Source organism: Acomys minous (genome assembly GCF_964271855.1).
Source record: "Acomys minous genome assembly, chromosome: 19".
NCBI lineage: Eukaryota > Metazoa > Chordata > Mammalia > Rodentia > Muridae > Acomys > Acomys minous.
Genome location: NC_140499.1, coordinates 52,448,207 through 52,462,326, shown reverse-complemented (window position 1 = coordinate 52,462,326; position 14,120 = coordinate 52,448,207). Strand labels below are relative to the sequence as shown.

General features: G+C 45.4%; 1 protein-coding gene and 1 pseudogene across 5 annotated transcripts in view; both read right to left on the bottom strand.

Annotated features, from left to right (window-relative positions):
* Positions 1-14,120, bottom strand: part of SPMIP2 (sperm microtubule inner protein 2) — a 109,727-nt gene that overhangs the window by 22,509 nt on the left and 73,098 nt on the right. Inside the window, exon 4 of one of the 4 annotated variants that reach the window (XM_084769697.1) lies at positions 11,092-11,878. The exons of the other annotated variants lie outside the window; for them this stretch is intronic. Coding sequence (XP_084625823.1) covers positions 11,182-11,878 — 697 coding nt within the window. The 3' untranslated portion in view covers positions 11,092-11,181. Of the gene's footprint in view, positions 1-11,091; positions 11,879-14,120 lie in introns of those variants that run through there. 4 annotated transcript variants of the gene reach the window in all.
* Positions 8,740-9,519, bottom strand: LOC311590573 (large ribosomal subunit protein eL31-like; annotated as a pseudogene). The gene has a single exon. The product of its transcript is annotated as a large ribosomal subunit protein eL31-like (transcript).

Genomic DNA, 14,120 nt, shown 5'->3' with positions numbered 1-14,120 from the left:
GAACTGGAGTTACAGGCAGTTTCTGAGCTGTCATGTGGGTGCTGGGAATTGAACCCCAGTGCCTCTGGAAGAGCAGCCAGTGCTCTGAACCACTAAGCCATCATTTTTAGAACTTGCTGGAATCTCTTGTTCTTACTTAGAAGTTTTCCCCCCCATCTCACATAAAGAAAATGTCTAGAGTTTTCATATCATTAATAGTTCAAAAAACAAATTTATAAAATGGCTCATATGTGGCAGAAATGATTTTGACAAGGTAGGTAGCGTAGAGATCATTTAAATGTAAACAAAGGTGTGTGAATCTACGTAGCATGAAATCTATCCTGTTGAAAGGATAAAAATCAAATCATTTCCCCAAGGGATGCACTTCAGAAAGTACAAGAGGGTTCCCCAAGTTGCCAGTCTGACTGCTGTGGACATCCAAATGTTACTGATGAGAGACAGAAAGGGGCGATGGGTGTGCAGGGTTCATTTTCTCTCCTGGAACAAAGCACTCGCTGAGAGATTTTTTTTTTCTTCAGCCCTGTGCATGACATGCACGTAATGCTTCAAACCTACTGTTGTGATCGCTTGACACATTGCTTTTATTTCCCAGGAAACATGACCACTTTATTTGTGAGGGCTTTTAAAACATTCTATCACTAGACTGACTGAGTTAAAGAAACAAGAATAGTCTCTGCGCCCCGGGTGAACACATCTTCGTTAATTTACCAGATTGGCTTCCTTCCCTGAGCTCCAGAACGTGCCTAATGATGTCACCAGCACATTGCTGGTTGCCCTTCTGGACTTCCAGCTGGCCTTCCCCTACGCAGGCTATGCAGGCTATGCAGTCTAGCTCAGCCAGTCCTCTAGCACAGAACAACAACATACTGCAAAAAAAAAAAAAAAAAAAAAAAAAAAAAAAAACTACCGTTGCCAAGAACTTGCAAAGTAAGAAATATGCAGAGGTGTCGGTTGCCTCTCCCTCAGTGACTTTTAAAGTGACATGTATGAAGTGACCATTGCATCAAGCATTCTCATGCACGTGGTCTCAGAAGCGGGTGTGCAAATGCCTAAGAGATTGTCTGAGGGCCCCAATTAGGAAAGTAATGTCAGTCCTGACATTGGCACATAAGACGTCCAGTAGCTTCTGCCAGCTTCAGCAGCCCAGGCTTCTCTTATTTATGCTGGTGCCTCCTGGACCACCCCTTGCTTCTTTGTGCTTGGCAAAGGAAGAAAGGAAAAACATGTTCGCTGTAGCTGCTTGGTGTCAGTTTGGAGCATGCGTCTCTCTCCAGATAGGAAATCCGCACCTATTTTTTTTTTCAATTGCAGCAAGTAGTGGTGCAATTTGTTTTTACTTGTTTGCAAAACTGAAGCACACACAGTGGACAAAAAGACTGTACCCACTATGCATCACTCAATGGACAATATGACGGTACCCACTATGTGTCACTCAATGGACAATACGACGGTACCCACTATGTGTCACTCAATGGACAATACGACGGTACCCACTATGTGTCACTCAATGGACAATACGACGGTACCCACTATGTGTCACTCAATGGACAATACCACGGTACCCACTATGTGTCACTCAATGGACAATACGACGGTACCCACTATGTGTCACTCAATGGACAATACGACGGTACCCACTATGTGTCATTCAATGGACAATACGACGGTACCCACTATGCGTCGCTCAGCTCAACAAGCTTCAATTTCCTCTCTTTTACTAGTCCCCACCCCCAGGACACCCTATGACTCTGGTATAAAATACATGACGTCTTTTTCTTATCAGAACCCCTTACCCAGTCTTTCCCCTTAATAATTTGATGAAATAATCACCATCCAAATGTCTAGCTGCCTCCTAACTTTTAAACTCTTGGAAAATCCAAATTAGTTTCACACCTTTGACTGATGAATCTTTGAAGCTTTAAAAATATTATTATTGTTGTTGTTGTTGTTGTTATTTTGGAGACAGGGTTTCTCTGTGTAGTCACAGCTGTCCTGGACTTGCTTTGTAGACCAGGCTGGGCTCGAAGTCCCAGAGATCTACCTGCCTCTGCCTCCCCAAGTGCTGGGTTTACAAGCACATGCTACGCGCCCAGCTTGAAGCTTTTTGTTGTTGTTGTTGTTTTGTTTTAATTTTTAACTTCTTATTGGTTAAAAAAAAAACTGGGTAGTTTGTCCTACCGAGCTTCCATACTGCGTCTGCTAATCCCCTTCTGAGGCTGTTTGGCGTTTCCCAACTTCGTCGTCAGTGGGAGTCGGCGCCTGATTGGAGTTATGCAAGGCGAGGGCTGCCCTAGCAAACCACTACAAGCTGGTCGTTTAAACAGTGGCACTGTAGGTATGTCTTCCCGTGCATCCCGTAGGGTCCTTCTTCTGTACTTATGTCCCAACTACCTCTTTTTATAAAGAGGACCCTCATGTTTCCTTTTCCGCTTACTTTTGTTTTGTGGGGCTAGAAACGGAGCCCATAGCTTCCTGCACGCTAGGCAAGGGCTTAAACACTGAGCAACACCCTAACCCTGATTTCTTCTTAAAATCTCATCGTTCGAGGTTCGAGGTTCAGCATGGGTAAAAGTGCTGCGCAGGCTTGAGCACCTGAGTTCACGTGCCCAACATGTACATCGACGTGACACATGGTTGTACATGTCTGCAATCCCAGTGCTAAGAAGGAAGAATGCAGACAGAGATCCCGACCAAAACAGTTAAGATTCATGGGAAATAACTTTATTTATTATTATTGTTGTTGTTGTTGTTGTTGTTTTCGAGACAGGGTTTCTTTGTGTAGCCTTGGCCATCCTGGACTCACTTTGTAGACCAGGCTGGCCTCAAACTCACAGCAATCCGCCTGCCTCTGCCTCCCGAGTGTGTGATTAAAGGCGTGCGCCACCACGCCTGGCTTGGAAATAACTTTAAAAACCCACAATGGGGTGGGCTTAGGGCTCTCTCGATGGCATCATTTGAATGTGTACCTCCATATATAGTCACATTCTGGGGCACAGAGTTAGATTTACTGAATAAATTCGGACAGGGGAACGGGGAGGCCTGCCGCGGTGGAGCACACACTTAGCTTGCATGAGAGTCTGGGGCCCATCCCCTAGAGCCGTGAAAAGATGTCTAGGGAGGGACTAGCTTCTTCCATCACAAGGCACATACTGTAAGATGCACATGCAGTGTATTCATCCTGCCTGCCATGCTCCTGGTGGCCTCTAAGCACCAGTTCAGAGATGCAGCAACTTTTTACACCTTACATGGCGGAGGTAACCTTTGTTTCTGCGGCTCCTTTGTTACTCACTAGCTGGATAACATAGATTTCCTTTTTCAAAGTCAACTCATTTTCTATGTGGCTACATGGTGGTGTGTTTTCTATTACAAAAGTGAAATTCATATTGCGTTATTTCCTCCTATTTTCTATTTTCAAAGTTGGTTCACTGGAATGCTCCAGCGGGGCCTCTAGACTGTTTCATTTATTGGTTATGGTGTTGGGGATGGAACCCAAGGCCTCCGGGTTGCTAGGCAAGTGCTCCATCTCTGGCCCATAACAACTTCTTCAAGTATGACTCTTCCGGTTCCTTGGGACTTCAGAGCTTTCTGTTGCTGTCATTGGGGTGGGGTGGGGACAGGGTGATGTGTAGGTGTGAATGCACATTTTTGCAGGGGGTGATATGTAGACGTTGGTGTACATTTTCAGACGTCAGGGGTAGCAGCTTTGTGAAATCCAGTCTCTCCTTCCATTTCACATGGGCTCGGGGATCAAAGTGGGGTAATCAAGTTTACTAGGCAATCACTGTTACCTGCCGAGCCAGCCCTCCAGCCCTCCAGTGGGTTTTGACAACTCTCTTGCTGTCTGGTCTTGCCGCATGGACTGTTGAGATGCTCCAGGCTCATGTATTCCATTTCCTTCTCCCAAATGCCCTTTTTCCTTTTGATGTGAAGGTATTTTTTTTTTTTAATCTGACTACTCGGGCAGGTGTAGGATGCATGCTTGTTATTTCAGCATCCAGGAGACTGACTGACACAAGAACATACCAAGTTTGAGGCCAACTGGGGGTGCTTAGTGAGTTCAAGGCCAGCCTGAGCTATAGAGTATGAGCTAATCCTCCAAACAAACTACAAGAAACTAAGTCCTAAAGGAGCTCACAGAGACTGAACTGACCTCTGTGTCTAGGTCTTCACCGTAGAGAGAGTATGGGGGAATCTAAGCACACACAGTCCGTGTAGTAGTAGGGGGGAGTGTATATGTTCATGGGTGTGTGCATATACTCGCACACAATGAACATTGACTTAATAAAATTCAGGAATTTTCATCTCTTTTACCATCTGTAATGTCCCCCTCCTCCAAGAATCCTAGTACTCGTTCAAAACAGGAATGGATGAATGAGAATCTCACACTGTCTTTCATTCGTTCCACATCCACAACAACATCAGAGGGAAAGTGCCATGATTTCCACCAAGTTTTGTCATGTTCTTTTTGCCCCAATAGTATATAACCCACTAGAGATTATCCATCTGGAGTCCACTCCAGATGTCCAGTGCCCTGGGGGCGCTTTAAATGCCTCGGAGGAATTGGGAGCGTTTACCTAGAACACAAGAGGCCTTGGGTTGATCCTCAGCACTGAAAATACAATCCCTTGGAATAATTCTTGCATTTGGATCAAGCCATGGCAATACACTCAGGTTTAAAAAAATTTTTTTTTATATTTAAAATGATTTCTTTTGGAATAAGGGATGATATAACCATGGCCTCAAGCCATGACGACTTCCTGTTTTTGTTCTTGATGTTGCCATGGCCATATGTGAGGAGGTGGGTCTGAGGAGGAGGTACCACCTCGGTGGTGTCTTACTGAGCAGCTGCAAAGAGCAACTGAGCTTCTGGGAGAAATGTCTTGAAGGCCTCAGCTCTGCTCCGTGAAGAAGACATTTGTTCAGCCACCCACCATGTAATCTGTCCTTGAATTTTAATGAGTTAGCCTTTAGGCTGCTAGACAGAAAACAAGCCACACATTCTGCATCAACTCTGCTGGCTTCGCACACTGCCTCTGCGACTAGAAATGAACTGTTTTTATTGTCAAATACATGATAATTGTGTTCAAGGGGGATTTGTCTGAACATGCAAATCGCCTCTGTAAATAGCAGCACTTCGGACTCTAAATCCAGCTACTCTCAAGGCTCTTCCTACCTACCCTTCCACTGTGGGAGCCTTATCTAGGTTCCCTGAGTCCTGCCTGGAATGAAACTTTCAGCTGTGGGCTTTGCTTCCACTGCGTCTTTAAGACCCGTCATCACTGATACTAAAACTGCTAGACTCTTAAGTATCTGAACCAGCACCAAGTGCACTATCTGCCTACAAATACTAGTTGATCCAATATTCCTAATGCTGCATGCTACCACCAACTGTCGTGTCATTTCATATGTGTCTGTTTCCCTGCCTTTAAATGGTCCCCTGCCAGGTGATAAGCTCATTGAAGGCAACATTCATCTTATTATCTTGGTATTCTGTGTGTTCATATTTGGGATGGAATAAAACAGCAGAAGTGATGCTGGACAAAATTGAATCTGGATTACAGTGGATGAACACAAGATGCTGTTGACAATCATACGTGCCCAAGAGCCGACAGGTAAAGACAAGGTGCTGAATGCCAGGCAAAACCCCTTACCTAATACTACAGGCTCACTGTCACCTCCTTGGGCTCTATAAACACTTGTGTGTATATGTTATTATTTTATTTTGAAAGCTGTTTGCTGTTCACACCAGCTGGGGTTTATCTGACTCTATGCTGTGAGGAGGAGCTGTAATATATAACGTTTGCTAAAAGATCACACCCCATGGCTCCCAGCTAGTTTCTCTTGGATCCTCGGTCAAGGCAGAGGATCTTTTCTTAGAACAGTAGAACAGCTTGTTCCTGTGAACACAGGATCTCCAGCTTTCCGCCTCCAGTGGGTCTTTGGGAGAAGACAACAGAGGGCCACTAGCTGGTCAAACTCTATTAGCTGTCTCAGACTTTTCTTGAATCCTCAAGCCCCCTCCTCACTTCAGATTGTCATTACTGTCATCAGTCCTTGATAGGACAGTCTGGATGAGACTTCACTTACTGCTGCATTGTACTCTTTTTTTCTTTTATTCTTTATTTTTTATTAATTTATTCAGATTACATCTCAATTGCTATCCCATCGCTTGTATCCTCCTGTCCCTCTCTTTACTCTTAAGAATTATTCAAAGACTGGATTTGTGGAAGTTTGAACGACAACGGCCCCACAGGCTCATTAGAGAGTACCATTATTTGAAAGGACTAGGACCTGTGGCCTTGTTGGAGGAGTAGGTGTGGCCTTGTTGGAGGAGTAGGCGTGGCCTTGTTGCAAGAGTGGGTGTGGCCTTGTGGGAGGAGTAGGTGTGGCCTTGTTGGAGGAAGTGTTTCGCTGGGAGTGGGCTTTGAGGTTTCAAAAGCTCAAGCAAGGCCTAGTCCCTCCCTGTCTCTTTCCGCTGCCAGCCCTTCCAGACAGACTTCTCAGCTCCTCCTCCAGCACCATGTCTGCCTGCACACTGCCATGTTTCCAACATGACAACAATGAACTAAACCCTCAAACTGTAAGCCAGCCCCAAATAAGTGTTTTTCCTTATAAGAGCTGCCATGGTCATGGCGTCTCTTCACAGCAATAAAAACCCTAAGACTGAAGAACTTCCTGTGTATCCATTTTACCACCAAACTTAAAAAAAAAAAAAAATTACATGCTCACAAACACAAGGCTTCACGGAGAACACCAAGGGCCCCACCTGACACGTGTGCTATCAACCCCCACCTCACACATGTGCCAGCACGGTGGTTTGTTTCAGTTTGAGAATGAGGGCGCTTCCTTCTATCCAAGGCCACTATTACCTGGATTCTTGAATCTGAAAACACATTCCTCCCTCTCTCAAAGAAAGGCGCCTCAGCCTTCATCTTCTGAGAAGAGCCTCACATCCCAAATCTCTGTGGTCCTTCAGCAGCCTCTAGTTGCTATTTCCATGTTCTTCCTTCTCTCATCCAGGGTTTAAAAAAAAATAAATCAGTGTGTGTGTGTGTGTGTGTGTGTGTGTGTGTGTGTGTGTGTGTGTTTATTCCACTTAACTGCCAGTGGCCCACAACTCTTTGTGCTTCTGTCCTTCCAGATCTTCTCTCTTCCCCAAATTGTTCTAGTCTTCCTTTGGCCACTTTCAACTGCCCTTCTACTTTTCTACGGTATCTACTTTTCAGCCGATACTGTTCATTTCATAGTTTAGTTTTGGTCTCCCAGATTTCTGTTTCTGTTTTTGTTGTTTGTTTTTTTTTTTTTTTTCTTTTTTGAGATTGGGTTTCTCTGTGTAGTCCTGGTTGAGACCTGCCTACCTCTGTCTCCCAAGTGCTGAGCTTAAAGGCTTGGGCCACCACCACCTGGCTTTGATTTCTCTTTATAAATCAGAGTTTTAATTTCCTACAAACATGCTTGCTTTCTCTCTGATCTCATGGCGTATCGTCAAGCTTAATTCAGTATGACAAGGACAGAGCTTCACACCACCTGGATGCACCATGGATGCTTCAGACACACCTGGTCTCATCACCTAGCCCTTCCCCCCAGGAAAGCAGATGTTCCTGTACTCAGTCTCGGTTGATGCACTGTCCAGTCACTCAAGCTAGAAGCAGGGTTTTCATTGCTTGACTTTTGCCTTTCTTTCTCACATTTAATACTGAGCTCTTGCTAGTTTTATCTTGCTGCTTTTAATTGTTTTATTTTGTGTGTACATACTTGTGTGTAGTATTCTACATGTAGGTAGTGCACACGGAGACCAGGAAGAGGTGTTAGATTCCCTGGAACCCAATGTTGGTGAGCCACCCAATGTTGGTGGATCTAAGAATGTCTAAAACATAGTCATGGTGTGTGTCTGGCTTTACAAAATTGAATAGATGATAAAGAAATACAGATGTGAGCACCCTGTCCTAATTAGCTTTAAGTGACATCTCAACCTAGAGGCACCTGAAAAAGGAGTCTCAACGGAGGGGTTCCACAGGTTAAATTGGCCTTGGGGAAGACTGTCTGGACTGCTGGCTGATAGAGAAGGGTCCAGTTGCCAGGTGGTGGTGGCGGCGCACCCCTTTAATCCCAGCACTCGGGAGGCAGAGGCAGGTGAATAGCTGTGAGTTTGAGGCCAACCTACTCTACAAAGTGAGTCCAAGACAGCCAAGGCTACACAGAGAAACCCTGTCTTGAAAAACCAAAACCAAAAGAAGAAGAAGAAGAAGAAGAAGAAGAAAAGAAGAAGAAGAAGAAGAAGAAGAAGAAGAAGAAGAAGAAGAAGAAGAAGGCGGCTCCAGTTCACTGTGGGCAGCACTATTTCCTGGGTAGGTGGTCCAGGGCTATCTAAGAAAGCTATCTAAGGACAAACATGAGTGAGCGAGGCAGCAACGACCATTGCTTCATGGTTTCTGCTTCAGGCTTTTGCCGTGGGATTTCTGCCTGACTTCCTTTAATGATGCCTGGGAATGGAAGCCAGGTTAATCCTTTTTTCTCCTGAGATGCTTTTGGCCAGTGCTAGACCAAAAATTAGTTCAGAAATTACACTGCACCCATACCACACCCTTCTCTCCTCTCCTCTCCTCTCTCCCTCTACCCTTTTCTCTCTCTCTCCCCCCTCTCTCCTCTCTCTCTCTCTCTCTCTCTCTCAGCTCTTTTCGCCCATAAGCTGTTTGGCTGAGACTAACACTGTAGGTCACCTGTTTATTTGTAGATTGCCACGAACCATTTTGTAAGGTCCAGCAGCTGCTCCCTGGGCAGTCCTGCAAACGCTCTAAGCGCAACAGCTGTTGTCTGAGATGCTGAAGGAAGCAGATGACAGGCGGGGGAACAGACAGTCCCTTTCTTAGCACCTAGAACAGATAGACAGGTTTAACTCCCACTGTCTATGTTACCAGGAATTGGCAAGGAAAGGCCATGTTCTGAAATGAACTGGATTTTTCCTCATTTAGACAACCACTAATAGAGTAGTAAGTTTTCTTTCTTTCTTTTCTTTTTGGCAGTTCTGCACCTTTATTTGACATTCAGCAGGTTAGTTCCCATCTACATTAACCGTCTGTAGAGTTTTGAGTGCGTTAACAGGAACGTACGTAAGTTACTAATGCGTAGAACTTGTTTGGTGAATCCTCATCTTCATTACGTTTTCTGGACAAACGTAATCGGATGCGATATGGAGCATTCCTTATTCCTTTGGGCCAGACAGCTTTGTTGAGCCTGGTGTCTATGCGCACATCTGGAGTCCCCATCTCCTTCACCGCAAACTTCTGAACTTCTTTGAGTGCCCGAGGAGTATGCGTCTTGAAGCTCACTCCATGGATTCACTTGTGAATGCTGATGGTGTATTCTCGAGTCACCATCTCCTTGATGGCAAAATGGCCCTTCTTCTTGCCACCGTTCTTTGCGGGAGCCATTCTGCCCCGCCCAAGCTGGAAAGGACGGGCGTGAGGGATTGTGGGAAGGAAAGCCGCGCACGGCCGTATAACTTCCGGGTCACCATAAGTTTTCTTCTTAAAAGCAACGTCAGCCTCATCCTGCCCTTTTGCTCTAAACGATCTTTATGGTGGGGCATTCATTCATTCAACACATGCACACGCACACGCACACGCACACACACACACACACACACACACACTCATCCTGCATTTATTCCTCATGGCACGATGGCACGCACTGGGACAGCTCCAGCCTTGTCTCTCCTGGTGGAATATGAGAAGATGGAAGCTTTATCTTGTGAGTCCTCAGGCCCAGCAGGTACTCAGTACTTGGCTATTTTTTTTTAATTCTAAAGTTTTGTTTTAGAATTATTATATTTAAGTGTGTGTGTGTGCGTGTAAAATATGTGTGTGAGAATACATGACATGCTCATATGTGGAGATCAGAGAACACCATGGGAAGATATTCACATGCTATGTGAATCCCAGGGATTAACGTCAATTCCTGAGGGCTGAGCCTTCCCGCTGGCCCTTTGGCCAGTTTTGTTTTGTTTTGTTTTAATTTTTAAATTCATTGGCCAATTTTTGAATGTGTAAATCAACATCAACAATCGGTGTGGCACTACAACAAGAGCTTCCTTCCACAGGAGACTGGGATGGGCCTGATGAGCTCCCACGGAACCCTTTCCCCCACTTACCTGGAGTGGGGCAAGGATGGGAGGAGGAGGCACAGAAGACCAGGAAGAAAGTTGTGAGGTAAGAGACCAAAAGGTCAAAGTAAGAATGGATGAGGATGATGTCCTCAAAAAATTGCAGAACGTTTAGTAACTTGGCATGCTGTCCAAGTGCCTCGTAGATGTACACACCTATACCCATAGGCCTGGACTGTTCTCGGCATGGGTCAGAGAAGTTTCTTCTTAACGGTGGACAGCAGTCAATGGGGAGCTGCAGAAGTGCTCAAAGCTCAGCCCCAAAAGAGACATCTGTATGTCAACCCCTCCACCACTACCAAGGCTCATGTGACATCATGGAGGGGGAGGTAGAAAGAACGTGAGAGCTGGAGGCTGGGGAGGGATGGTGGGAGAAGTCTTCTGAACACGGCGTGGCTATTGCAATCACGAACTCACAGACCGCTGTGCTTGCCCACACAGGTCTTGCACACGACTGGGCCAGCCAGTCGATGGGGGTAAATGATCTCCAGGCCCCACCCCCTTGCTGAGGAGCTACTAGCAGCTGACAGGCACTAGAGAAGGGAGACTCATTCTTTTAGGGGGGTATTCCCACTGGTAGGATTCCCATGTTATGGTGGATGGTCCCAACACCCATGCTCATATGAGTCGCACTTTTACTTAAGTTTGAAAAAAAAAAAGACCTAAGTTAAGAGGGGGTGAGGTGGAGAGGCTATAGGAGGAGATGGAGCATGATATGGTCATATTTCATTGTATGGCATTCTCAAAAAGAAATGAACAAATTGTTTTAAAGGAAATTATTCATTGTATAAGAAAAAAATGGGCACAAGCTGGTAGAAGCTCTACAAGCCAAAGGCTGGTGGGCGCCACTCTGATAGATGAATATACAATGGAGACGGGGAGAAAGATAGAAGGGCAGAGCAGAGCATATGCTGGGCAGAGAGGCAGAACTTGTCCTTGATGCCATTGAGGACCATGTGTGGGTCAGTGGTCCTGATGCAGCCAGGGGCCAGGTTGATGTCCGTGGCCCTTGTTAGCACCTAAGTCCATGCGGCTTTCCTCGGTCTCTGCTGTGGCCTGAAGCCACGTTGATGACCTTGGGCTGTGCTGCCCCTGCGGTCATATTGATGTGAGTGGCCTGATCTACCAGCTGAGGCCATGATATAGTCCAGGTCTGTGCGGCTGCCACCAGAGGCCATGACTGGGTCCAAGACACTACTGCATCTGTGTTGATGTCTGCGGCCAGTGTTACCACTTAATGCCGTGATGCTCTCGGTTGTCTGTGCTGCCTCCTCAAGCCATGTTGATGTCTGTGGGCTGTGCTGCCCCTGGGGGCCATACCAGTCTGAGTGGCCCGAGCTTCCACCTGAAGCCATGTCGATATCCAGGCCTGTGCTGCCACTGACAGCCATGGCTGGGTCTGTGGTCTTTCTGCGGCTGGGGTCTGTGTTGATGTCTGTGGCCCGTGTTAACCACCAAAGGCCATGTGAATGTCCATGGTCTGTGCTGCCACCACCCAAAGCCATGTTCAAGTCCTTGGGTCGTGCTGCCTCCTGAGGCCGTTTTCCTATGAGCGGCCTGCACTGCCATCCAAGGCCATATTGATGATGCCCATGGTCCAAGCTGCCTCCGAGGGCCTTGTCTTGGTCCATGGTCCTGATGCTGCTGGAGGCTGTGTTCGTGGTCTCTGCTGTATCCAAAAGCCATGAGGGGGTGCATGATCCAAACTCCAGCTGACTGTAAAGAGCAAGGAAGCTGCTTTGGCAGTGCCACTGATAACTGCAAGTGCACAACTGAGAAACAGGGAAATAGAAGGCTTCTGTGACAACCCTTATGATCCCTCCCTCTTCAGTCTCACCCTCTAAAAAGTAACAGGAAGCCATCAAAGAGCACTCTTAGAAATTGTAATAAGGATGCTGAAGTTCTGGCAGGTGGACTCAATTTTCTTTAGGGCCTGGCCACTGGGAGTTTGACCATTCTCTAGTAAGTATAATGGCAATAGAAATTGGACTTGTTGTTGTTGTTGTTGTTGCTGCTGCTGCTGCTGCTGCTGCTGCTGCTGGGGGGTGGGACATGTGGTGTCACGTGGGGTGGAGAGCAGACATGGAAGGAGTGGCTAGTGAGTGTGATCTGGGTGTATGATGTGAAATTTCCAAAGAATCAATAGAAATGTTATTTTGAAAAAAAAAAAAAGAAAAGGAAAAATGGCCAGATTTTACTGCTTTCTGCTTCTGGAATTCTCTTCAATGCTCCAGACACTGACAGGCTTAAAAATAGAAAGCTGTCAAAATTTATGGATGTTTTGGGGAAAATAAATCCAAGAAACAAGCACACGTTTATCTACCAATACATTTTTAAATAGTGGCTGTCATTAAGTCTGCCAGCTTAACAGCTGGTTTTGGCAGGATTTCTTAAGAATAACAGGCACTTTTCTCCATGGCACCCAGCTAATGCTAAATAAAGGAATGCCATACACCTGTCTGAAGATACAGAAAGCTTTGCTTATTCAGGTCTGAGAATATTTCCTTGGCACCAAAAGTGCTGCTTTTAACTGGAGCTTTTCTTCAGTTTAGGAGTCTCAGTGACTACAATTCTAACTATTGCTGTTTTTCCATACTATAATTATTATTTTTGCCAAGCAAAATATTTGTACATGTACTTAAGATGGTGCTTTTCATTTTTTTCCCCCATAAAGGAACTTAAATACAGACTTATTAAAGTACTAAACCCACCTTTCCTTCTTTGCTACCCTTCCCAGCATTCTTCCTTCCGAAGCTGCTTTGAGCCTCTTGTCTACAGAATCCAGTTCACCTGCTCTGTCTACATGGATGCTTCTCTAGGCCCTGGGCTGCCCGAGTTCCTGGCTCTCTTTCTAACACCATCTGAGTAAACACTTTGTCTGCCATGTTTGGTGGTACCTTGTCTCCCAGCTGAAGTCCTTTCTTTATCCTTGGGTTTCTCTCTTCTTTGACTGGATATCATTCTCCCCTCACTTTCTCAGGGAAAATCTTTGGTGGTGTAACTTTTAGTTTTACAATTTTGAAAATGCCTACTTTGTCTCTTCTGATCACTGGCTGACCGTGGAATTCTATACCCAGGGCAATGTCTACTTCTAGAGGCTGTACTGTAACAGGCGGGCTGGTTAGAGTCCTGCTCTAAGAGCTCCTGGTCTCCTGGATGTACCCCGCCCTCCTCTGGCTCTTTCCAGAACTCACTTCATGCTCATAAAGTTTCTTGGTGACCCCTCAGCACAGTTTGCCTTTTTAGTCACATTTGATGAATGATTTCAATCTGGACATCATTCCAATCCCTTGTGGGACATTTTCTTGAATTACGATTTTTCTCATTTCTATCTCCCCTTGTCTCTTTCTAGACCTTTTATTCATCAAGTATTAGAAAATTTAATTTCTATATGTTTTCCTCATATGTTTTTCATCTGTTGGAGTTTTTTGTACTTTTGGGGGGAGGAATCAACTCAGCTACATAGTGTGAATTGTTATACTATATCTAATATTTATACTGATTGTTTTCATCAATAAGGATTTAAAAAATATCTTTCATATATTCTTTAACAATTTCATAATGCACACAGTGTGTTTTGATTCCATTGCCCTCATTTTCCCCATCCCACTTCCTCAAGACTCCCAAATGCATCTCCTTCCCATCCACTTTTATGTCTTCTCTTTTTGGTAATTCACCACATCCAGTTTGTGCTGCCTGCTAAAATGTTGAGCTATCTTGTTGGCTGGCTCCTGTGCAGAGAACCACACTTTTAGTAAGTTCATGAGTTCAACAGCTATGTCATGTCTAGAAGAAGGCATTTCATAGTACCTCTCCCCATCTTCCTACTCTTGAATTCTTTCTGTTCCTTCTTCATTGAAATTCCCTGGGCCTTGGAGAAGGGTTGATACAGATGTTCTATGTAGGGCTGAGGGCCTTCAACAGTCACGTATGAACCCTTTGGCCAGCTATGAGTTGC